The sequence below is a fragment of the Pseudopodoces humilis genome, chromosome 20 (genome assembly GCF_049639895.1).
Source record: "Pseudopodoces humilis isolate 2021_Gansu_Grassland_sample_001 chromosome 20, ASM4963989v1, whole genome shotgun sequence".
Taxonomy (NCBI): Eukaryota; Metazoa; Chordata; class Aves; order Passeriformes; family Paridae; genus Pseudopodoces; species Pseudopodoces humilis.
The window spans coordinates 8,079,786-8,105,602 of NC_142219.1; the positions used below are offsets into that span (position 1 = coordinate 8,079,786).

The 25,817-nt window shown below is 41.7% G+C and overlaps 1 protein-coding gene across 2 annotated transcripts; it reads right to left on the reverse strand.

Annotated features, from left to right (window-relative positions):
• Nucleotides 1-1,424: 1,424 nt before the first annotated feature.
• On the reverse strand, nt 1,425-18,918 carry UBE2L3 (ubiquitin conjugating enzyme E2 L3). Of its 2 annotated transcripts, none has more exons than XM_005524390.3 (4): nt 18,832-18,918; nt 10,578-10,673; nt 7,109-7,295; nt 1,425-4,106 (listed from the first exon to the last, which is right to left on the reverse strand). In XM_005524390.3, exons 1-4 carry the CDS (start codon nt 18,856-18,858, stop codon nt 3,952-3,954), a joined length of 465 nt encoding a protein of 154 aa, XP_005524447.1. In that variant the 5' UTR covers nt 18,859-18,918; the 3' UTR covers nt 1,425-3,951. The 2 variants fall into 2 exon arrangements, with proteins under 2 accessions (XP_005524447.1, XP_087921369.1); XM_088065243.1 differs by lacking the exon at nt 18,832-18,918 and adding an exon at nt 18,182-18,292.
• Nucleotides 18,919-25,817: the final 6,899 nt, after the last annotated feature.

Here is a 25,817-nt window from a genome sequence, read left to right on the forward strand (position 1 = left end):
AGCAGTCAGGTCACACACGGCCCAGTGGGGTCTGCAGCCACCTGGGAGCCACCTCAGCTGTCAGGAATTGTGTCTCTGCCTGTTTACATTGCCTCTTGGCATTAAGCCCCCCCTAGGAAAGTAACATCAGCCACAGCCCTTTTGGAGAGGCTTCTTATTTTTGGGATGACTTTGCAGGAGCAGCAACTGTTGACCCATCTGCTGTTTTAGTAACTGCTGTGTATGAGAACAGCAGCAACTGGTCTTGCACCACCCACTGCCCCTCAGGACAACCACGAGCTGTACCAGCCACAAGCACGGCTGCGAGTGGAGAAGGTCCTTGTATTTGTCCCTTTTATTCCTGTCACCAGAACATTCAAACTCCAACAGCCTCAGTAGCACTGCAGCTCTGTCATTCCTGTAAGGACTTTCACACGGGGAAAAATTATTTTAGATTTTTTGTGCTCATTCTCTGCACAGGAGTGATTCTAGTTAACATAATTGGTTTTGTTAACCATGTTTTTTAATATAAAAAAAATCAGTATGGTCATCATTCTTTTAAATGAAAAATAAACTCAGGCCTTTTCTATTGCAAATCTTCAGGAGGCTTTCGAGTTTAGTTATATCTGGTGAGTGAACTAAACCCACTCACCTGCCTGCTCCCACACCGCTAGAAGGGCCTCCCTTTCTATCATTAATGGGAACTGTCTGATCTTTCCTATAACACATCTGAGGAAGTTTTTGTCCTGTACAAGTAGGAAAAACATCAAGGATCCTGTAGAAAATATTTTCCCCGATTCTTTCCTATATTCTAGAAATGCCTTATGTGTCTGAGCCGGGCGGCGTGAGAGCAGGGCAGGTGTTACCCCGGGGATGCCCGGCCGCGAAGCCGCTGCCGGGGGCACCGGGACAGAGCCGCGGCCGGAGCGCTCACACCCGCCAGCGCCACCCCGTGCCCGCCGGGCCGCACTGCAGCCGCAGAGCTCCAGCGGGTACCGAACTGGCCCCGCGTTCTCACGGATATTTTTAACTTATTATAAACATTTAAACCGCCCCATGTTCTAAGCGCTGGATTGGCTCTGATCGCACCCGTCAGCACCTGACACACCTGTGAAATTTTGGATGCATTTCCTGGCAGCTGAACGCTGAAAACCTGAGGGCAGCCTTTACCTGAGGGCTCTAGTGTGAAAAATGGACTCCATAAATTCCTTATTTTTAAATGTAGAGCATTAAACCCCAAAATTCTGTTTTACTAGAGAAATGAATAATGAACTACTTAAAAGGCTACTCAACAGGGAACCTTTCACGTGCATGAAGTATAAGGAGATAAGGAAATTTTTCAGTGGTTCTGTGAAAGCTTTAAAGACAACCCAAGTTCATATGAGAACACTACAATCCCAGTTAACTCCCAGACCTCTGTGAAAATAAAACCATGCCACAAAGCCTTTGAGAGCAATTTTTATTAGGGTAGCAGAATGGACTTGCAGAAAGCCTATACCAGTACTCCTGGGTGTAGTTTCACCAGTGCGCTGCATTCACTGTGGATGTTCAACTGCACATTTAAAATTCAGCATGGCTTAGGGAACCAGAGAGAACAAGAGCTTGATTTCCTGAGTTATCATAGGACTTCACACTTGGATTTCTTCTCCTCAGCCTTCAGCCACACAGGTGCTGGATCCCTTTGTTCAGAGGCTACCCCAGACACGCGCCAGCACTTTGTTTACGCGTCTCACAGTTTAGCAATTGGACAATGAAGAACACACCAAGAGAACCGATAGCGAGATCTGTCTTTGTGTGACCTCTGCAGCTGGATGGGAGCAGCTGGTGCGGCTCGGCCGGAGATCCTGCGATCGCACAGCCCCTCCGTCCCTTCCTGCGGCATCCGATCACAGCCAGGCAGACAGACGCAGTCTTTGACCTGAGAGGCTTTACAACCACAGAGTAACTATTGAGTAGCAACAAGGGCAGCAAACTAGTGCTACAGATTTGTTTCAAATAAAATTTAGAGAATGGTAAAGTTTCCATGCCAATAGACATGATCAAAGGTACAGTGACTCAGGTGATGCAGAAGTTACACACTTCAGTTTGACAGATAATTTGGCATTATTTTATTATGAATCTGAGTGAGCGTGAACAAAACAAAATCAGTACCAACTTTCTGCAAATGAAGACACAAAGATGTGAAAATTTGGTAATAGTGCTCTCACAAGCCTGAAAACACTTAGGAAATGCAAGTTTCCGTAAATAAGGTGAATGTGGTTTAACTTTATTTACCTGCCAAAGAATCTGTCTAAGAACACTTAAACATAAAATTTCTTAGCTCCCTAACTTATAAAAAAATTTACTTTCAACAGAGGTGAGGTACTGGGCTGTCATTGTTTACACTAAATTGGAAATGAAAGCCAGAGGAGAGGGACGAATGAGGAAATAGCAAATACACAAGACATTAAAAACAAGAGAGAGCTACTGCTTGACACACTAGTTCTGAAAGGTTGCAAAGGCAGAGGCTGTATTAAAATTGAATTTAGGAGTACAGGCAACCACCTAGGTGTCAGGGTTTTTTTAACTCAGCTTCCTGCACATCAAAATGATATGTGCTCCCAGATACCTACAGATTTCTGGAAATAATCCATTCACTCAGTAGCAGACCCCAGCTGCAGAAGGGGAGACAGCAGGTTGACTGTGTGGCAGTTTGACTGGAGCTAGGAGCACGCTCTGGGCTGGGGAGGAAAGGCAGCAGAAGCAGCAGAGACACAGCAGAGGATGCTCAGCTCTGAAGGGAAAGGGCTCCCTTTCCTTCAGCATGCGCAGGAGTGCCCCGGGACAGCCACAGAAGGGCTCCCCCGACACTGAACACTCACTGAATCCCCTGCCCCATGTGTTGAACACAGCAGCAGCAGCAGCTGAGCACACCCTGGCACACCTTATTGCTCAGGCCTGGCCTCGCAGCCGTGCCGGGGCTGGGAACGGCTTCGAGGGCCATCCCACAAACACAGATGCTCCTGACGCATTCTGAGGGAAAACGTTCAGAGAGGACAGCAGTTCTGTCAGATTTAGTTCTTGAATTCAAAATTAATATTTCCAAAATAATGATTTTAAACTCAAAAGACAGTTTGTCACTTTGGTACCTCTTGGTCCCCAGTTTCTGGAACTCTCCTAGATTGGTTGCAATGTTGTTCTGTGCATGTTTCCCGCGACTCTGCGTAGGTATTAAAGATAGAAGTGAAGGAAGTTTGCAATCACATTCCACTACTTGTTTGCTACAGATTTTTTTCCAAAGTTTTCCAAGAGCAGAACATAAGCCATATTCTAATTCAATGACGCACACAAAAACTTGGGTTTCCCCGTTTAATGGATGTTGGCCAGATTTACATCAGACCTAGACATTATTTCTGATTGGTTTTGTGGGGTTGGATTTTGTTTATTATGTTACAAACTGAAGTTCAGGGGAACTTTCAACAGGTCCCACAAAGCACAGTGCAACATTTAGAAAGAAAAGTAAACGAAACTGCCAAACACTCAATCATTTTCTGCCAGAACTGGGATATTTTTCCTAAGACATCACTTTGAGGAGGGAGTTAAAATCCAATGAATGAACTCAAGATAGTGGGAACTGCAAGGAAAAATAAGAAATGACAGCCACAACCTTTTCAATTTAAGGGCAGAATATAAGTCTAAGATATTTTTGATAAATTCTGACAAGAAAAAGAAAACAGCATACTTTAAAGTATATTGAAGCAGTGATTTTTAAACAAAGAAAGCAGAACTAGAACATCTTAAATTTTAATCCTTTCTTTACAGGTTACCTAGCCCACTTTTGATTAAGAAAACTGTAGAAAGTTAGTAACAGCCACAAGTTCACACCAAAAGGTGGCACTTGTCAATTTTCCATAGAGTCCTGCTTTACGGGGTGTCTCAAATGCACTGCTCCGATCTTCTATCATAGGTTGCTGACAGCACTTGTGTCAGATTTTAGTCCACTGGTCGCTTTTCACCATATTTCTTTGTAAACTCTTCAGCATTCTTACAGAATTTTTTACGGTCCTTAGAGTATTCTTCAGCTAGGTCAGCCCGGAGGGGGTGCTCGGGCTGTGGATCATTCACCAGTGCTATGAGGGACTGGATTACTGTCAAAAGAAGTATAAATACGGTCAGAGACTTAGATGGTTAATTTTTCAAAATCAAAATGTAAGCAAAATTCCCCTGTAAGAAAAGAGCTTTAACTGCATTTAAATACATCCCCATAAATCTCAGGCCTTTTCAAGCGCAGGGAGTGAGTAAGCTGTAGTGATATGCCAAGATTTAGTTCAATGACCATGAATGAACACCAGAAAATCGTATTTGTAAACAAAATCAACATGAATAGAGACCAAAGTGCACAACAAATGATTTCCCATGTAATTGGCATCCCATCTAAAATCCTCTCCTATGGCTGAGAACAAATCGAAGTTCTCAGACAGGTTCACTGAAGGGGTTGGGGAAAGACAGAATTTGCACCATGAAGCATTTTCCAACACCTGTCACAGTGACACAGCTGTGACCCAGACTCTTCTGGAAACCCTTTTTTCCAGCTTTATTTCCCTATGATTCTTCTCCTATGAACAGCACGCAAAATCTTCCCTTTACTCTGCCCAAGGCAGCCAGTAGAGATGCACTGGGCAAACCACGGGGTGAGAGTGACAAGGTGCTCACAGTAATGTCACCAATGTCCCTGTCACTTTCTGAAGGAAAGTCATTCTTCAGGAAATGGAGATGCACCTGACATTTACAAAGTGAACCTCACACCCCACAGTGCCATTTACTGCTACATTTTTCTTGCACACATCCTCACAGCCATTGGAAGCTCACAAGGATCAGGAGTCCCACTGCCCAGCTGCCCAAAGGTGTCAGTGTTCCCGGGCAGGAATGCAAGTTCATACAATGATGATCACTACAGCAGATGCTTCTAGAACACCAGAGTGGCTTTGTTTGGGGCACTGATCTCAGTCTTTTCCACTCATGAACAAACCTCAAAAGAAATACTCAAAGCCACACTCAAATCTGACCTGTGTCTCTAAACTGCTAAACAGGAACATTTCTTACCACAAATGCAAGTTTAAACTGCATCAAACTATCTAAGGAAAGTAGAATTGATACCAGCTTCCCTCACAGTAACTCACCAGTCCTTACAACAACTACCATCCCATTGCTGAAACCAGCAGAAACACTTGAGTGGCAATCCCTTCTCACTGAGCAAGGCATGCAAAAACACTACAGAGAAAATGTGTGTTCAATAATCTTAATAACAGTAACACGACAGAAAAAAATAGGCCTGGCAGAACAGGAGCTGCCTCAATATCCACAGTGTTTGAAGACTATCCTGCCATAACAATTGTTTCTAATATTAAGCATAAATTTACCAAAAGTACAGCAGTAAGATGCAAATTTAGTATGTGAAAGGTAAGTTAATGATTTATGATGAACAATCTCTTTTTGACACCTGCATGAACAAAACCAGTCACTCTGATGCTGTACTAATGATGTCACATTATTTCACTGAGAAAAGCTGAGAGCGATTTTTCAGTGCAGAAGAAATCTGAAGGAAAAGGAATAGACATTTAAACAGGGTTTTAGTAACATTGTCACAGGTTCGTACAACCATGTAGTAACAACAGAAGTTGACACTAAAACAACTTACTGAAGAAAGAGTTAAGACAAATTAAAAACCACAACACAGCAGACCTTGATAAATTTGTAGTATTTTGATACCCAGGATCGGTTCCAAATTCTGATTTTAGCACAGCTTTTATTCACTCTCTCAGATAAAAAGGGAATTGCTACTTCTCAGGGAGACACTGACTATTTCCTGCATGCAAACAATTGTTAGAGTAGTTCCAGCTAATGACAGCTTGTTTTTCAAGCTGAGTAGAAACGTGCAAGTAATTTAGTTAACTAGCAGGGGCTGATAGCACCAAGACAGCTGCTCAGGTGTGGAATAGAACAGAAACCTTCCACACGTTCTTTACATCTCCTCTCTCCCAAGGATCTTTGTATAATCAGGGATAAATCTACAACAAATTGAAGATCTTGGCTGTCTTATTTCACAGGTTCCTTTTGCTGCCACACCTCCATTTTCACCAACATTCAGCTGCTTCATCTCTTCTAAAAAAACTACAGGAATTTTCCTCTTTTGTCCTTGGGCAAGATCACACAACAGGAAGTACCTTCTTTAGCGCACAGGGGTGCACAGAAAAAAGAAATCTTAAGTACAGCATTGTTTTCTATCGGGAACACAGATCATGTGAAAATAACCTTAAAGAAGAGGCTGGAATAGAGAATTATTTTCTCCCATGGAAGAAGATATTTTAGTGTCACTGAAGCTCTAGCAGTGCCCTAAACTGCTACTCATTTGAATTAAATTCAAGGATGTTTGCTTTCCATATTTATAATAATGAAAGTGCCAGACAACACAAAATTCTCACCCCAACAATTCATGCAAGCAACAACAGGAAAAAACCCTACTTATATGACACTGAAGTCTGCCACAGAACCTGACAAAACTTTTTTCTTACAATATTTAGATTCTTATCAAAGACACTCTACAAGGCAAGCCCAACAGCAATAATCTTTTAAGAACTACAAGTTAATCTGTGGCATTATTTCAGATTTTGTTTACGACTCCCATGATAATTCAAGCCATATGTTCAAATAACTGAACCACATGGCAGATTATAAAATAAACAAAGCCTTGAGGTTTTCGACCCTTTCTTTCAAACATCCAGGAATTTACTGAACACCTTTGGATTCTAAAGTCACTGTTTAAAAAGAAACACGGAATAACCCCCACACAAACTACCAGCAAAATTTTAAAGTATGCTGAGGACACTTCCTTAGTAAACTCCTTAGTCATGAAGTGGTTTCCTGGAGGTGGAAATGCCACTTCAGTGCCAGTACCTCCCATTCCAGTAACACAGTGAGATTCCACAAGAATTATATTCTGTGCTCATCACATGTGATTCATGAGACAAACCTTACAATGAATATACCCTCAGAGCACTGAGAAGCTGACAAGTGAAACATTATTAGCTTTAAACTCAAAGACCCTACAAAGTTTCTCAATACCCAGTTCTTTCTCCACACGGAGTCCTACCTTGGTCAGTTTTGGTTGCTGGCTTCCAGTTTTCAGCACTAATTACTGGCAGACAAACCTGCCCCTTTTCATCGATGTTAGGGTGATAGATCTTTGTTTTAAATGTAATCTTAGGAGGTTTGAATGGATATTCTGCAGGAAAGTTGATTTCAATCCTGAAGGCTCCTTTATCATATGGAGGATTGTCCTGCAACAAGAAGGCAGAATGTCAAGAATGTGGCACATGCTAGTGTGACACTAGTGAAAAGCAGCATGGTACAGATGTGGATTTCTTTGATCTCTTGAATGACATCTTTGAAAGGCATTTTCTACCAACACTACTGCCAGGTTTATGTGTCAGGAAACATCAAAACCTATGTGAAAGGCAATACAACCTGCACATTTACATCTACCCTGAAAAAAGCAGGTTGCCATTGTCCTACAGCTGGCTGACATTTCTAGAGGTAAGAAAGCATCCAGCTCCATTTACTTCCAACTCAAGGCCCTCTCTGTCTCTTGTAAGTAGTTTTATTCCCTGCTTTGTGTTTCAAAAACATAGTAAACCCTTTCTGAGACACAAACAGCAAGCCTGACAAGGGAAATGGGTTTCTGAACAGTTATTTTGTGTGTCTCACAACATGGTGGCATGAACAGCAATGCAATTTGGTTTGACAGATCTCCCTAAATGTTTTGAGAACGTTTTTGTGCTGACTACACAAAAATCTGCTGAGCATTCATTGGTACTAAAGATAGATATTCACTGTGTTTGCTGATGAGAACATTCTGAATTTGTATGCAGTTTTAGCACCCACTCTTATCAGATCAGTTTTGAAGGAGCAGGATGAGAGAACTGTGAAGTGAGCAAAGCACTTCTTCATGCTGAAACAGAAAAAACAATGCCCAGAATTTCACTTGGAAAAACCTGTTAGACTACTGATACTGATGCTTCAGATACTGCACAAGAGAGGCAGAACAAAAATAAAACCATTGCTACTTTTAAAGCCTATGAAAATACTGTTCTGCACTGAAAACAGTAACTATGGAATGAAGCCTTTCCAAACACTCTGGGAACAAGAATCAAAGGATGAGAGCTTCCAGTTGGTGTAAAGTATAATCACACACACACTCTTCATTAGCAACCAGACCCATCCCTGTAATCAATTCCACTCCAGAATTTACCAATACTTGGCAGTGGGAAGCATTCTGTTGAAATATTTGTCAACAGAAAACATTTCATTTTAGGCTCATCCATGTGGAGAATCTGGTTGTGTGTTTGTAAGAAATACAGCAGTTTCTGCCAGAGAGGCAACTACAGCGGCTTTAAAGAAACTTTTTACCCAAGCAATCCTAAAAGCTTTGGAAGTTGAACTAATAACTTGTGGTGGTGGTGACAACTTAGGCAGACACCGTCCATTTCCCCCACAGCTCAGCTGTTCTTGCCTGCATCATGTGCTGTAATTTGTGAGGATGTTCAGTGAACTGACACAAGTGACCTGCCTTCAAAACATCTATTTTCTTCACTGTACCTCTTACATGAACACGGAGCATGGGCTACCTAGTCTTGTTTTGATGTTGAAATCAAATAAATAATGTACCCTGGCCACCCACAGGACACAAACTACTTCATTCTACAATTTAGAACACGAAAAGAAGTTGACCGGGTATCTTCAGCTTCTCAATTGAGTGAACACTCTTAAAAACTAACACTTGTTCTGAGGAATAAAATATGTTACAAACACGATCTTTACATTTTCAAGCTTTACAGCTCACCTTTACGTTACCTTTCACAGTAATTCTGTAAGAACACCATTAAAAATAATAAGCATTATCTTTCACACCATCATTAAGCAGCTGACCAAGAAATGCCCAATTATAGCATTTAATAATCAGCAGCTGGTTAGTCCTACTAAAATATGTGTCTTTAAACCCTAAGTAAGAACATATGCTAAAATGGAAACAGCACGTGAAGCAAAAACACAGAGAAGAAAGTTTAACTTTGAGTGAGCTCATGTATTGCATTTTTAAGCTATCAACTACAGTACCAAAAATAGCTCAAGAGACAGTAACACCAAAACATCTATAGCATAACCTCAGTATAAAAACTTATACTACTCTTTGAACACAAACAACACATTTCAAATTACTATAGGAAGTGCAATTTCTTAACAAAATTCTCCCTTAACTATACCAGCAGCGCATTTGAGGCTATTTCCCCTGTAACAGGACAAATTACAAACCAAAAGGCAGATCTGGAGCACAGTCTACTGTGCCAACATTTAAACCCTTGTGATGCTGCAAAGCTTTGCAAAACTAACAGCACGCTCATCCTCTGTTGAGCAGAAACTGTTAAAAATAACTGCTATACACCACACATTCCTAATCTTAACAGGAATAAACAAGTATTTTTGTATTTTGCTTTATTAGTCATATTTACCAACCTTATACTGCTTCAAAGTATTATCAAAGCACTAAACTGTTACACTTGAACCACAAAGTGGCTGATTAAAGCAAGTTGTTCCTCAGCTCTAATTTCAGTGTCAGATCCTACTTGCTTTGTTTGCAGTAGTGTCAGCCACTCCAAGGAATCACTTGCAATCTATAAGCAAACAGTAAACGTAATGTATTCCACAGCATTTAAAGTGTAAAGGCCCAGCCATTACCTCAGCCTGTGCCATGTGAGCTCCAGAGCAGCCTCTGACTAACGAGGCAGAGGCACTGCTACAGAGATGTCTCAAAGTCTTACTCATATAATAAAAAGACAGACTTACACTGGCTGGGGAGGCTTTTTGGCAGCACCCACAGAAAACCACAACTACTGCCCCCATGGCCCATCCCCTATTGCTGCAGACTAAAAATAGCTCTAAGAACCAAGCCAGCCATTTCCCACTGCTATGGGCCACAGCAGGGGAAAAAACAAGAGGTGAAAATCCAAGTGATTTTCAACCAAGAAACCAACACAGCACATTTCCTGCTTTCCCCTTAGTAACAAATCCCTCTGTATTCGACTAAGAAAAGGGTTATCTACTTAGATTAAACATTCCCTAAGAAGACTGTAGTGCTTTTAAAAAAACTAAGTGAAATAGGTTTACTTTGGCAGTAACTAATGCCTAAATAAAGATACTACTTTCGTTTAAAGAGCTCACTTTGGAAAATCCAAACCTTTTCCTTGCATTCCCAATACTCAGTTATATCCTACTAATAAATCTAGTAAATTAAAAAAACACATTAAGGAGTTTGTATTTCCATTCTTTTTCCTCATGATCGTGTGCATTTTGTACTTTAGGCTTAATGTAAAACCAAACTTCACTTGCTTCCCCCTTCCAACACCTCTCCCAGCAGCCCAGAGCCACCATGGAGCCCCAGCCATGCGTCCAGGCCTACAATAACGAATCATTTCATGGTCACCAGCAGCACTGCTGAGCTGTGGATTTATGAGATACAAATGATCCTAGTTTTATTTTAAAGCTCATAAGGAGTAGTCTATACTCACAGGAACAATAAGCCCTTGCCAGGTCAATAAATTAGCTTCATCAACCTGGATATTACGGAAGTTTTTCATTCCACATTTGCGGATTTCTTCAAGCTCCTGGAAAGCAAAACAAAGTGTTAAGTGTAAGTTAATAACTGTATTAACTGAGATGCTCACATCATTATATACACAATGAAGCAGAAGTATTAAAAAACTACATTTAAAAATGTTTTTCTATCTCAAATGTAAATCAGCGCCTTTGGTCACAGACTATTGATAATACTCTGACTGTAGAAATAAAATGCATCTTAGGACTTGTGTGAAGGAAAACAGTGATTTGGAAGAACTATTTCATAATAGTTTTAAACAGGGATAAAACCACTGAACAGGCCAATTATTTCAACTGAAAATGAACAAATTCCTGCATGAACAGCTTAAAGTGATCCAAACCCAGAAAAATATCAATCTAAGATAAACAAGCCTTGTTTGGAGCAGTAACTTGAAAAGATTCAGCTCTCTGTTTAGTACCTCAAAGCTCACACTATTAGTACCTCAAAGCTCACACTACACACTAGGATTTCTCTCTTTAAAGCTGTGTCAGTCTTGAGCAAGGTTATCTTTCTGCACCAGTCAAACTATTTTTAATCAGTTAGCAAACCAGGTATCAACAAATTAAATATTTCAGCATTTTTATATTTAAAATGACATATAAGCCCTACTGTAGGGACTATTTCATGAAGTATTTCAGAAGACCTAAAAAGAAACACCTCAAGGTTTCACTTTTATTTCCCCCACAACAATTACAGTCCTTTGTGGTTGAACTCTGCCATTTTATCTTTAAAGAGAATTTAACCAAATATGAATTCAAAAATCATCCATAGCAAAACATAAAAGTTTCCCAGTGCTTTCAAAACTGCAGCACACGCCTGGTGGATGCACAGGTTAGGAAAAATGTTGCTTATACAGCAGCACTGGGGTGCTCTGACAGTGTTCAGCTCTGCACTGGGTGCAGGCATCTTGCAAAATTAGGCTGGATATAATTATGATAAACTCCCCAATTACAAGCAAAAGCACTACACAACAAAACCCAAAAAAGATCAGTTTTTCTGCTACAAGTGCTGAACTGTCCATGGTTTGTTTTCTATGTTCATCTTGGATCAAACCTCTCTGCACTTGACTGGCAGATTTAATACTTGCAGTAACCCCTTGCATAAATTCAGCATCTTGATAAAATTCAAAACCAAAGGGAAAATGAGAATTCCAAGTGCATGTGAAACAAAAATCATGATAGCCACATACCAGCAAATGAACATTTATATTCCTACCCACTGCACCTACTAAAGCAAGTTTAACCTTGGAGGCTTGGATACTGAATTGATGCCCAACACTATCCTCATGATACTAACAGTGACTTTTTAGTCTAGACCCATGGATTAATCCCCAAATTCTACTGCTGCTCGATTTATGCAATGTCACAGGCAGTTTGGGTGTTTTTTTTTTAAGAGCTAAGAGGATTATCCTATTTCCTTAGAGCAGGAAAACATAGCCCCCCCAAAAATAATCCCCATGAAGCATATTTATAGGGATAGAAAGAGCAAAACAAAATATTCAAAAGAAAATAACCTCTATGATCGCAGCTCTGAGAGGTGCTTTACCATCACTCAGAGTGCAAATCCTCCCACAGTCCCTTGAGTGCTCCTGCACAAAGCAGCAGCTCAGGGAGAGCCGGCTGGACCCCAGGCTGACTTTGTCCTGACAGGGTCAGGAGAGGAACTTGCTCTGAGTTTTGCTGCTCACTCCCATCACATACAGACATGCAAACCACTACTCCACAGCATGTAAAAGGAATAAATTCCACTCCACACTAGATGTAACACATCAGACACTGGGAACAAAATAAGCTAATTAAGCAACAGGTATTTAGAGTGAATAAATGTGCAACATCGCAAGTGCCTTCTCTCTAAAACAAGGCAAGGAAAATGGGTTTAGACTATTTTCTAGTTACTATAGTAAAAGCATCACGCACATGACAGAAATCTCCCCCAATAGACCCAGTGGGACTGCAGCTTCCAAGCAGGAACTTTTGTCCCAGGTTCAGGCAACAGCATTGTACCACTGCTGGCCCAGAAAACAATCTTCCAGATGCAAAAAAAGGAAGTACTATGACTCTATAATTCAGGTATGTTATTAAGCTAATAGAACAAATAAGAAAAGTGTGGCTTCACATTGCTGGAAGTTCAAACACCTACATTTTATAGTTAGATTCAGGTTAAAAAATTGGATGCTGAATTAAGAAATGCAAGAATCCCATACAGAGATCATTATAAAACTGTAAAACTTTGTATGCCATCAATGAAAAGTTAAAATAAATATACAAATTGTTTTCCATTTTTTTCTCAAGTCCACCATATGAGGGAGGGAATTAAACAGTACAGAAGCACTAAATTAGACAAAAATTATTCAGGCCATCTTCCTCTTTAAACTGACATGTGAGGCCTTTGCAGGAACCCACTTCCAAAATCAAAGCCGTGGTAAATTACTGGAGTGTGCCAGGCCTGTACCGTGCCCTTCTCCTGCGGGAGGAGCTGACAGCTGTGCGAGGGACAGCCAGGGATAAAGCCGGCAGCTCCGTGCCTCACACGCAGCCAGGACTGCAGAGGTCAGGGACAATCCAGACACCTTAGTAGGGCACACACCTGAACTATGGGCTTAGACAGATTGCAATTTATACTAGAAATTGCTTTTCTTATACTAGGGAGTGTTTCAGACTTTGTATGTCACTCCAAATGAATCAACTCCGTGGTGGAGTTCTTTACAAACAGCTCTTTCCCCACTACAGTCCCCACAACTGCAGTTTAACACTACACAGGCCAGCAGCTTTCATGAGTGGTAAGAGCTTCACCAGTCACAATTTAAGGGTGTGAGGGGAGGTTGTTTGGATTTTTTTCTTCTGGCAACTGCCAAAACCCATAACAAAGATGTAACTGCCTCAGGGCTAGGGACGCAGACACAACTGCAGTATAAAAGTACTGTTAAAAAAGTGAATGAGCTACTAAATACTTTCAAGCAACACAGATTAAAAGCTAACAATAAGTTTAACGTGGGCTTGAGCAACTCCAAAGGGACAAAAACTATTTTATGAGGTAAAAGGATACAGTCCAGATATTTATTTCAAAGTAATACTTACGAGTCTAGGCAGACAGTAAATAGATTAATTCCTTTTCTTGTCCTCCACCCCCTAATTTTGTCAAGTAACATAATTAAAGGAGCACAGGAGGAGCATAACTAAAGGTTAGATGACTGCAGTAAATTTCAGTCTTCACTCCCCGCTCCTTTATCAACCTTGCATGTGACCTTGGCCGCTTTGGTTTATCCACTTGAAAAACTGAGATGTCTTAGTTCATGGGGCTCTCTTGAGAAATGATCCTTTTAATTTGGAATTTGATGCTTGAAGTGTTATACACAGCACATGAAATGGAGAAAACACTGTTTTAGAGGAGGTATCTGATCCTCAAGCATATAATGCAGAAGGTAGTCAAAAATACATACTACTTCTCATATATAACCATTAAAGGTTTAAAAACTGTTATTTTTCAATACTTTGCAATAATTTGTCCTGTTCAAATCAAAAATCAAATGTTTGAAAGTAGAAAGAAAAGGGGCATCAGCTTAAAATATAGCTAAGTCTTTTAAAAAATCTGCAACTGTGTTGTCTGTGCATCTTTCAAGTTTTGGGACTTCTCTAAAAACCCAAGCCAGAAAGGAAGAAGTATTTGCCTTCACTGCATTTAAGAGTGCAATCCCAGAACATGGGAAAAAGTGTAAGAGCTGACACTGACTTTAATAAATTCTGCCTCAAGCCCAGAATGCTACTAAATTCACAAATAAAACCAAAAGTCTCCTGAAATAACTCTAAACCATTATTACAACTTATATTTATCTGCTTTTGAATACATTCTCTAAAAAATGCCTGTAAGTCAAACAGGCTCCAAAACACTGATCAGGAACTGGCCAGTTTCACTTTCTGCATTTACAGTACAGAGAAGTCTTATTAAAACACCTTAAAATCTGATTCTACCACACACACACAAACCCCCAACCCATCACAAATCCAACCAAAAACAGAAATAGAATTTAGTTCTTTCAAGAATCAGCAGTGTTTCCTCTGCAACATTACAACCCTGGACACTCACGTCTTATTGACTGAGCAATTCTGTTTTTTGCAAAGTAATTGCATTTGATTAAAAATCCTTTCGTCAATTCTCAGTTTCAAAAGGGGAAAATCCATTGATATTCTCACTTCTGCCTAAGGACAATCATATGTTGCTCAAAACCATATTTCCCTTGTTACTAAGAACTGAAGTTTGGATCAATTTAAATTCTTTTTCAAGTATCAGAGTTGTTTAAAACCCCTTTATTTGGGAGCACTACAGTGTTTACAGGACCACAGCATCCTGGAGATTGCAGGCAACCTACTTGGGTGTGGTCCCATGTTTGTGTTTTATCATGGAGTTCAACAGTTGCATAAATGTTTGACTATGGAACTATGGAAGCAGCATAAAAACAATAACATTAAAATTATTGTCTACATATCTCACCTCCTATGTGAAGTGTTATTTACTATTTAAGCCAATTTTCAATTTCTACCCCTAAAGATACTTTTGAACATCTAAAAACCAGGAAACCAAAGCATGTATCTTACAGACACCTGAGCTCCATCCCAGGCAGTCAACATGGAAGGGTCCAGCTCAGCACTACATGCTACCACCCTTGCAAGTACTGTGAGTGTCCAGCACCACAAGAGCCTTCCCTCTGTACCACACTGCACTTAGCTAGGGATCCAGCATGGAGAATGGCTTCTTTTACACTAGTAGGTGGCAACTGCGCAAAGCCTTTCCTTGAAGTCTCTGGCATGTCTCTGGGAGATCTGTGCTCCCCATCATATGGCCTGCAGACAATTTCACTTCTATGAGAAAGGGCCATGAAGCCCAGCACCCCTTTCAAAGAGAAGCCTTAGATCCTCTCCTAAATATAATCACTCCATATTTGCCTGTTTTAACCCTGAGAGAGAAACTGTCCACACCACCACATCCTTGACAAAGACTACTTCATTCCCATTGTTCACATTTCACAAGGAGTCAGGATTCAACAACTGGGGCACCTAGAAGAGGTGCAAGGGTGGCTCACAGATCAAACCTCCACCTCAGATGTCATTGGAATATGAGTCATTAGCCATGTTTATTCCATGTTTTTGCTAAGCTAGGTGTACTCCTGGAAGGACACACCTCCACAGAGATGCTGTGAATCAGCGGAGAAGACTTCAGTTAGATGGCACTATTTGATGGGACAAAGCTCGGCAAAAGGAGGCCATAAAAAAGGTCTTTGGCCTAGGGAAGGTGATTTGTTCAAACACACCCTCAGTTAACAAGCTGATCTTGTTGTCTTTATAACTTGAATTCACCTTTAAAATCGACCGATACAAGTACAACGGCAAAATTTATAATGCTTGTTTCACACAGAGCTTTGTGAACTGAAGATGCAAATGGCTTCCCCGACTGGAAAAGGGCATCCATTCCCACCTGGACAGTGGACATGACTCCCAGTTTTCTACAGGCAGACAGTGAGTTATTATGGATGTACTGCATCCAGTCTCTTTGAGCCGTGGTGATTAATATGAATAACTATGATGCATGACTTGAGTCCAGAAAAAATGCAGTACTTCAAAATGTTGGCAAGACCTTAAGGAAACAGGAATTGCTTAATTTTATATAACTATAAAAGGTTTAAGGCTTAGTCTCATTTATCAAAGACCAGCTTGATTATTTAGCTCAAAGAAAAGACAGTTAATGCTTATCCTAAATTATTTTAAAGGTAATTGACTGACACAGTAAAAAACCCTATTTCCTTTAGTTATAATCACTCATCATTCTAAGGCCCTGACAAAAACACCCCAAAGACTCTTCCCAATTGCAAAACTTCAGCATTGAAAGACTTTAAATGCAAGTGAACCTGTGAATCTGGGACTTTAACAGTGATATTAAGTTGATACATGTGTGAGTCTGGACCTTCACATCATGCTGCAGCAATCCCGATGACATCATCCCTACGAGAGCTCCACTTTGTTCCTACTGAGATGAATGGCAAAGCCAGAGCCTTTTGGGCTGCCTTGACTCCCCAGAGCAGGAAGGGAGCTGCTGACTGAACAGCCTCTGCAAGTTGTGGGACAGAGCAACCCACAGCTCTTCAACTGCATAAAACCCACACACAGCACAAACAACCCACAGATATTAGGCAACAAAAACAAAAGTGAAAATATAAGCGGTAAGTTATCAATATCTCCTTCATTCCCACACCACTCCCTCTGAGAAACAAGTGCCACACCAATTTTCTGGAAAATCACATCATCAAAACTCATTTTTAGTGAATTTTAGTGAAAGACTAAAGTACTAATGTTTCAGAAGTACAGTGAAAATGAGGAGGGGGGCTGAAAAGCAAGAGACACTGAAAACATTAAGAATAACTTTTCTTGCCTTTTCTTGTTATTTTAAATTAACAAAAAAATTTGCAAATATATATTATTCCTACCAGAGTAGTAGTGATGTGCTTCTGAACAAAAATGAATGTATTTTTTCAGAACAGGCAGAAAAGCTGCCTTATAAAAATAGTAAACAACCATTTAATTTTATATCTGAAAATAAGGGAAACTGAGTATGAAGCAACAGACACAGTGATTATGATACTAAATCCCTGAGAAAATATAGAGCTATCAAAAATGAAATAAAAAATGAATCCCATCTCACCAGGATCCTTAAAGACAATTAAAGGTTTATGCCTACTGATTTTTAATATATATGAATGACACTCCACACAATCGATCTACTATTTAATTTTTAAATGTTCCATAGAATATTTAAATCCACAAAATGAGTCTTATAGAAGCACTGCTGAGTTATTGGTTTCTTCCAAAATACCCAAGTTATAATGGTTATTTATACATCTGCACCATTAAGGAAACACAACTTCAGGGTGTGCCATGAACATGTCCTGGTGAAATCCCAGCCCTACTGAAGGTCCATGTCCTTGAAGCCAGCTGTAAAACTGGTATTAAAGGATTAAGTTTAACAGAATCACCCAAATATCTATCAAATACCAGTGCAGGGTTACTCTCCACCCCACAGGGATGTGTTTTTTAATAAGGCTGAAACATTGCTCAACAGTTATGGGGTCTTTCCCCTCCATTTCCCAGGACTGGCCTGTAAAGTTCATTGATTTCCCCACAGGCACTTTGCATGCAAATTTGGGTTCTGCCATAGCATTTTACAGATTAATAAATTTTATGCTACTAGGTGCGTGTGTCCTAGGCAAACCTCACTGCTTACAGTTTGTGATGTTAATTAGCAATTATATACAGCACATAAAAAAATTTTGAGTGCTTTGGGGGCAACAGTTACTATTTTCCTTCTAAGTACCTTCCTCCTCAAAGAAATTAATGAAAAACATAATCCCGAGTGGTATTTAACCATAAACTCTAGGTGCTCTTGGTTAAAGCCCAACTGGGGCCGAGTTTCCATTTCCAAGTATCATCCACGGTTCAGAACAAATAAGAGTGAAGACAAAAACATTACCACGTCCGCAGCGAATGAAGAAACTTCTGAACCCAGGTCCATGTTTCAGTGTGATAAACCTCTTACTCATACAAGGAAGAGGTTACTCTCCGAAACAACTAAAACGAAATTATTTCATCCCTGGGCGTCTGGGGACGGTTCCTCACCGGGGCGAGCGTGGGGGAGCGGCGAACCTCCCTCCGCAGGGAGGAGAGAGCGCTTCCCCGCCGAGCCCTCCCCCGGCAGGGCCGCCGAACCCTCCCGCCGTCCCGGGGATGCCCCGGCCCCGGGCGGTGGCGTTTCCTTCCCCCAGTCCCTTCCTCTTTGCTTAGTCACCCTGGAGCCCCCCGAGCGACGGGGTCGGGGCAGCCCGCGGCGCCCGCCCAGCGCCCCCGCCCAGCCCCGGGCGGCAGCCGGGCCCGCGGGGCGCTGCCGAAGCGCGGGGCGGCGGCGGCGGGGGGGCGGCGCGGCCCCTCACGCCCGCGGCCCAAGTGCCGGCTGCTCCCGCTCTGGCCGCTCGGGCGCGGGGCACCGCCGAGGGGCGCGGATGAGGTCGCCCACACCGGGGCGCGGCGGCGGAGGCAGCCCTGCGCTGCCAGAGGGGGCCGGGGCGGAGGGGCAGCTGCGGGGGCCCGGGCCGCCCGCCCGCCGGGCCTGCCCGGCGCTGTTACCTTCATCAGCCTCCTGCTGGCCGCCATCTTGGCTCTGCTGCTGCGCCCCACAATGCATCGCGGCGCGGGCCGGCCGCTAAACCCTGCGCTTCCTGGGGCGGGGCGGGGCAGGCGCTCGGCTGGGCTGGGCTGGGCTGGGCTGGGCTGGGCTGGGCTGGGCTGGGCTCGGCTCGGCTCGGCTCGGCTCGGCTCGGTTCGGCCCGGCCCTGTTCGGCTGTGCTCGGCTCAGCTGGGCTCTCTTCTGCCCGGCTCGGCTTGATTCGGCCCGACTCGGCCCCTGCCGCCCTGAGGTCTCTTTTCAATAAGCAGTCACTGATTTGAAAGTGTTGCTGTGCCTTTTTCTGTTTACTGTGCATCCCCCAAATTCCTATGCATTCCCCATTCCCCCATCTTCCTCGGCGGGGAACAGTCCTGTAGTTACATGCTTTCTCAAAAAAGCCCATATCCTCTTCAGAGCCCTTCGGAAGCTTTATTTCTTAGTTTCTTCAAATACACTGAAGGGAGAGGGAAGGGTGATTTGAGAAGAGGCTCCACTGGTGTCTGATGAAATTACCTTTGGCCTTACCTCGAACAGTCCAGCCTCAGCCCCTGCTTCCAGCGCCCTGACACAATCTCCAAGGGAAAAGTGCTGTGGAAGAGGAGAAAATCCACTGTCAGTACTAGTCAAGCCTATCATTTGCCATGTGCTTTTTAGCTCTTTAGTGGAGCTCTTACTGTAGCTGCTCCCTAGCTCTGAAACACTGGATCCAGAATCACTGCAGGTGTCCTCAGGTATCCAAGACACAGGGCTGGCAGACATAAGTTCCTACATGGGCAGGGGACATAAGTTAACTACATCACATCTAAAATGCCACCAGACATCTGTGTTCAGGTATCTGACATGCTCCCTGAAACCTTCTCCATTGACCCAGTGTACTCAGGAATTACTCCAGGACTGCTGGATATGTGGGCTCAATTCCCCTTTTCCCCCACCCTTGTGTCAGTTCCTGTTCTCACTCAATCTAACACTTATTCTACAGAACAAGTCACCAACAAAGTTCTAAGCTCTAAAAGGAACTTTACAGACTCATACAACCTGAAAAAGGAAATGTTGTGGTTATTACAACAGGCTTTCAAAAACTTGTAAAAACACAACAGAAGTTTTTAATTATGAAGCACAGGATCATAATAATAAAATTAGTCCTTGAATAAGGTATTTGCTAATCAATATTTGTATTTGTATTGTAAATCAATATTTACATTAATATAGTGCTTATTGCTAACAAAACTCAATCAGCATTTGTTAATGAAATAAGTTATACAGCACTTAGAGGAATCACCTTAATTCTCATTTACTTCATATGCATATTATGAAATAGTTTGTAAATAGTTATTAAATATATTTGATGATCATGATAACTTTATTCTATTAGATATGTAAAGATTTTTGCATTCATTTTATTCCAGGAAAATGGAGTCAGAGGAAGCTGAAAGAGGCAGACCCTCGTGGGGAAGGAGTGGAGAGATGCAAAGCGAGCCTGTGCTGACTGGGTGGAGAAGTTACACACGCGACAGGCAGGCACAGCTGTGAGAAACCAGAAGCTGCAGAGACTCTCTGAGGATTCTTGATGTGCTGCTGAAGTGGGATGCTGGTGATGAAGATTTTAAAATGCTGACATCTGATAAAAGAGCTAGTTCAGATTCTATGATTGTGAAATGTAGTAATACCTAAATCTGATACCATGGTAACTTGGAAGAAGTGTTCTTACAACTGATTATCCAGATGTCTACAAATATGAAAAATAAGCTGCTTCAGATACTATCTTGATTTCTTTATTTGCCAGAACTCTATTTATATCTTCAGCTCATCTTTATTTGACTGCACAGTTTTCCAAGACTACCATATGTCTTTGCATATTCTCTAAAGATTATTTTCCCCAAAATACAATTATTCCGTTCCTCAACTATACCTGCATTGAGACACAGTCACCAAACATCAGAGAGTACTAGAAGCACCACAGGGAATTCTGAAATTACTATCTGTAGTTTTAATCCATGAATTTACAGCTTGTAAGAGAGTGTCAGAAGTAGCTGGGATAATTATAAGATAATCCGCATTTCCTTTAACAAGACAAAAATACCGCCCACACTACAACTAACAACAGCCCAGCCAGCTCTTAAGAAACTGGTGTTGAGTGTAGCTGTCCTAACAAATTGAACTTAATGTTGAAATCATTTATTGCAGCAGTGTTTGAGAAGTTTACACAGAACTGGACACATCTCACACACCTGCTGCCAGTACCCTGGATCCTTCCAATGCCCAGACCAGGCGGGATCCGAAGCAGATCTGATGGTGCCAACACATGTGCATCTTGTGGAGAGAGGCTGCAGGCGTGCTCCCAGTGCTGGATCTCACCCGGGTGCCACTTACTAAGTCAGGACACGCTGTTGTACAATCCTGGAGAAGCAGCAGGAATTTCTTTTCAGACAGAATTTCATCAATTATATTTCGTACTCCTCCGTCAGCAGCAAAATCCAGGCCATTTGTTACATTGCTTGGAAGATGGTTCTGCATTTTTAAACTTGCCTTTTGGTGTAGTTTCTAGGTCGTATCTATTATTTTACTTGACACTTAAGAGTGTCCAGAATGCAGGTTTTAGTGTTTATCATATAATATCTTCAAAAGATTGGACACTTATACCTGCCCTCTGCCAAAGATAACTTTCTATTACATTTCCACTTTTTAAAGCAACATAACTGTTTCACTTCTAAAAAAGAAATTGTGCAAACAGACTTGTGAACAAGTGAGCCACAAGAGCCCAGCTCTTAAAAACTTTAGAAAAAATTTTTCTGGCTACTTTACTATTATGAAATGGCCATCTGAAAGAAAACAAAAAACCTCATGAAAACTGAAGAGGAAAGAATAAGAATAATTTGGCTGCTGTATGAAACCTTGGTACCCCCACACTGTGCTTACAAGAGGGACTACACCTCAAGAACAACACAACAGAACCAGGGAAGGTAAAGAGAAGGGCAGAGGAGGTGATCAAGAGAGTGCAACAGTGATGTACTAAGAGTGATTAAAGTGGCTGAGGCTCTTCCACCTGCAGGGGAGGAGATTGAGAAAATATGATCAAAGCTTATGAAATCATATAGGCAGGGGCTGAAATGAATATGAAGCTGTTATTTATCAGACTGGAATGAAGGTACACACACAGAGACTGATCAGGCATTACAAACTGCCCAAAGATAGGGCCTTTTTCCACAGCAGATAATTGTTTGGAACTCCCTACCACAGGCTGCAATAAAGGCAAAGTTAGCAGGTTCAAAAAGAAACTAGTCAAACTGGGTAACATGTCTGGTCATGGATTAGAAAATAGAATAGGCATGGAATAATCATCTAACATCTCCAATTGATGCCTGATCATGATTATGGATACTTGGAAGTGTGAGGTGGCAGCTGTTGGTTGCATGGTGGTCCCTAAATAAACCATCCCCCCCTGCCATGGGCAGTGAGAGAGGGGAAGGATAGTTGGACCTCTGTTCTGGTCCAGCTGGACACTTCAGACATTCAGGATTCCTTGGATGTGATGGTTTCTAGAATATAGACAGAATTCAGATTTCAAATGGGTTCTAATACCTTGAAAATACATCAAAGGGACCTGTAATCCACAAGGGCAAAATTAATCTCCAGGAGCAAGGTAAAAGGTAAAAAGATAAGATTAAAAAATAATTAATGCCTTAAAAATTATAAGCCTCTCCATTGGAATTGCTAAATCCAAAATGGTTAAAAAAAAAAAAAAAAAAGACATAGTTTATTATTCTGTTGATAGTTCTCCATCCTTTATTCCTGGCCAACAATTTAAAGTTTTTATGTAAGTTTTCTTGTGTCTTCAGTCTCTTAGATCTCTAATGACAAGCATTTAAAAGCAATTAATTATGTATGATGATTGCCATCTGACATTTGTTCTGTCTAGTAAGTATCCATTATAAAATTATAAACTCATTGTCTTCCTCCTGCATTTTGTGTGTCATGAATGTTATTAAAATGATTGTGTCCTATAGAGATGCCTTTCCCCTTGAATGCAATATTCCTTAACTTTATAAAATCAATGCATTAAGTCCCCTTTGATGCTGGAAACTGGTCTGGAGATGGAGAGGGGAATGTGCAAAGTATTACAACAATAGTACCATGAACTTTATGCTCCTTTCTATTCATGCTTCATTAGTTTCTATCAGTCTGAATCAGAGGCAGGGTCCCATGGTGCTAGAAACTCTGCACATCACAATGAAAAAGACCATTTCTCTCTGAAAAAAACCCTGAGCAGCTGTGATAGCTGGGGATGATCACCCCCAGAGAGACCTAAAGGGCCTGGAGGGACTATGGAGTGTTCTTCAAAATAAGAACTGCCTTGGAGGGCAGGGAGCTTTCTGGAAGTGTGGCAGGAGGCAAAGCAGCACAAGAACACTGAACTGCTTCTACTGCTCAGCAACTGGAAGAAAGAGACAGGTAATGACATAGTGACATGAGACCACTTTCAAAGCAATTAGCTCTTGGCTTCTTTCAGATGAGGCCACTGAGACACAGGAATCCATAATAGACAAGTATTCCTTAACCCTAGAGTCTCCAAGACAGTAGGCTGCAAAATTTGGAGTATTCTTAGCTCAACATGGCTATGACCCTTTTAATGGACCTATGGAGCACCCTGAAGTAGAGCTTCCTTTATCTGCTGGAGAAGTGGCTTCATTCTTTTGAGACTTGGATAAGGATGGTTGATTTGAGGGAGAGTTGGCAGATGGCAAAGAACAGGTCCCCTCTAACGTGACAGAAGTTTCAAAGGATGACACGGTGCACATTGAGCCTCCATAACCAAATGAGATCTTGCAGAATGCAGATCAGGAAGTGAGATTTTGCAGCAGAAGCATGAGCAATGAAGATAAAAGGAATGGTTTTGACAAAGAAATCCGTGTCATTGTGTTGGCTGATAGACCAGGAGATACAAAGATTTCCCTTAATCATGTGTCAGTACCTCATCCAAGAAATCTCACTCTAGTCAAACAATTTGGAAGAAGTATTGTTGGCTGGGAGCCTCCACTTGTGCTGGCTGTGTAGATATTAAATGTGGTTTCTATAGCCAGACAGTCAGCTCAGAGACTCAAGCAGTGATTGAAGATTTGGATTTTGAAAAGTCAGACCTACCAAATTCTACTTCAAAGTGTAATATAAAAAGGAAATTCCTGTTAGAGGCAACACACCATCCTAGTAGGGAGAGACTTCCAAATAGCTCCAAAATGTTTAACACTTAGGAGCATCATCCTGTTTCAACAGAGGTCACTTGGATGCCAAGCAGCAATTATTAACATGCTGTGTACCCTAATGAAAGGTACATGCCATGAGGCAGAGGTCCACTGGTGTGTGTTCCAAAGCTCGTAACCCAACCCTCAGCAAAAAGCAAAAGTGGAAGTGTGACCTCAAGATGGGAAATGACACATTAACCAAGAGCAGCAGGAACAAACCTCAGCATCAATGGGATTTGTTACTCCATCCATGCATCATAAGTGAATATTCTGTATATCAGCTGGCAACAATGCTGGAATCTTCCAAAGGAATGGTATAAAGGGTAGGTCACAGCTAAAATATATGTGGAGAATTTTAAAATAAGTGAACATTCAAATATTTAAATTTAAATAACATTATTTAATATGATTATTTGTTTAGACCAGTGGAAAGTTTACTAGTTTTTAAAGCACTGTTGATTTTTGTATCTGTCTCATTATTTGTTTTGAGATACAAATGTGTTTTGTGTTTGGTTTTTGCAAACATGGATGTTGGAGATGGCTTTCTTGTGATACAGGCTTTCTTAACTCAACATCTTTCTTGTAGTTTTTCAGTATTTGCTTTTAAGCCTATTATTTAGTGAAGGATAAACCTGTAAAACCTTATGAGAGTTATCTTGCCCTTGCACTGTGTTTAGTTCCACAGTCAACTCATGAATGAATCTCTTTGATGAGAAAGGGATTTTGCAGATGCAAAGTGACAAGGTCTAGTGTGGGTTCTACTGATTTGTGTGGAGAAGCCATTCTGTCACTCCCAGAGGTGGGGACACTTGTGTGCCAAGATCATCCTGCACATTCACAGCCAGGAGCTGCTCTGGCTTCTGGCCTGTCTGTACAAGCACTTAAAGCTCTATCAGTAATTTAGAAGGTGTTTTTAAAATCTTTTCAATTTGTGAGCCTTAGGTAGTTTTACAGCTAGGTACAGAACACAGGAAACTTCACCTTACTACTGGCACAAAGCTGCCCTTTACCCTTACTGCCGGATGTGTCAGAGATAGTCTGTAAGCCCCTGTTTAGGAAGTAGAAAGGGGCAGAGGGAACAGCTGCTCCCAGAGCCCAGGCAGGAGAGGTTCCCAAGGCTGACTCGGGGCTGTGGGTACCATTAGGTGGCAGCAGAGCCCGGGGAACGAGACCCCGCGTCCCTCGAGTGCGGCCGTGCCCCAAATGTCCCTTCTCTCCTCCATGGCCCCAGTGCCGCCTTCAGGGGATTTAAAAAAGGACCTTTTAAAGCAAAACACTTGCTCTTCATCAATATGATACACTGCAGCTCCTCTTTCAGCATATAAACTCCTAGAGAGTTTCTAGTCCTTAAAATACTTTTGATACTTTCCCCTGAACATACCAGTGTGTTCAGCCCATCGAGGACACAGGTCTGCAAAATGACAAGGGCTGAGAGGCTCTGCCAGACACACACAGGACAATCCACAGGGTGGTCCCAAGGTAATCCCAGCAGCTGGAACTCACACACTCGTGCTTGAACCATTGCAAGAAATGTTCTTTTACAGCAAGGCTGACACAGGCTGGATGCACTGATGGGTGCCCTTCTCTACTCATAGCTCAGTGTGATGGAGCAGACCCTGTGGAATAACATAACATTACCCAAGTCTAGTTTTATAATTCCAGTATTTCAAACCCCCTAATGTTGTTCTAACCAAGAAGAAGGAGTATCA

What these genes read in the sequence shown, in the direction of transcription:
- UBE2L3 (XM_088065243.1), bottom strand. Translation starts at nt 18,223, where the DNA reads ATGGACCTGGGTTCAGAAGTTTCTTCATTCGCTGCGGACGTG. An exon ending in GGCAAGGGCTTATTGTTCCT is followed by an intron (nt 7,296 to 10,577) that starts GTGAGTATAGAC and finishes TTCTTGTTGCAG; the next exon opens with GACAATCCTCCATATGATAA. An exon ending in AGCAACCAAAACTGACCAAG is followed by an intron (nt 4,107 to 7,108) that starts GTAGGACTCCGT and finishes TTCTTTTGACAG; the next exon opens with TAATCCAGTCCCTCATAGCA.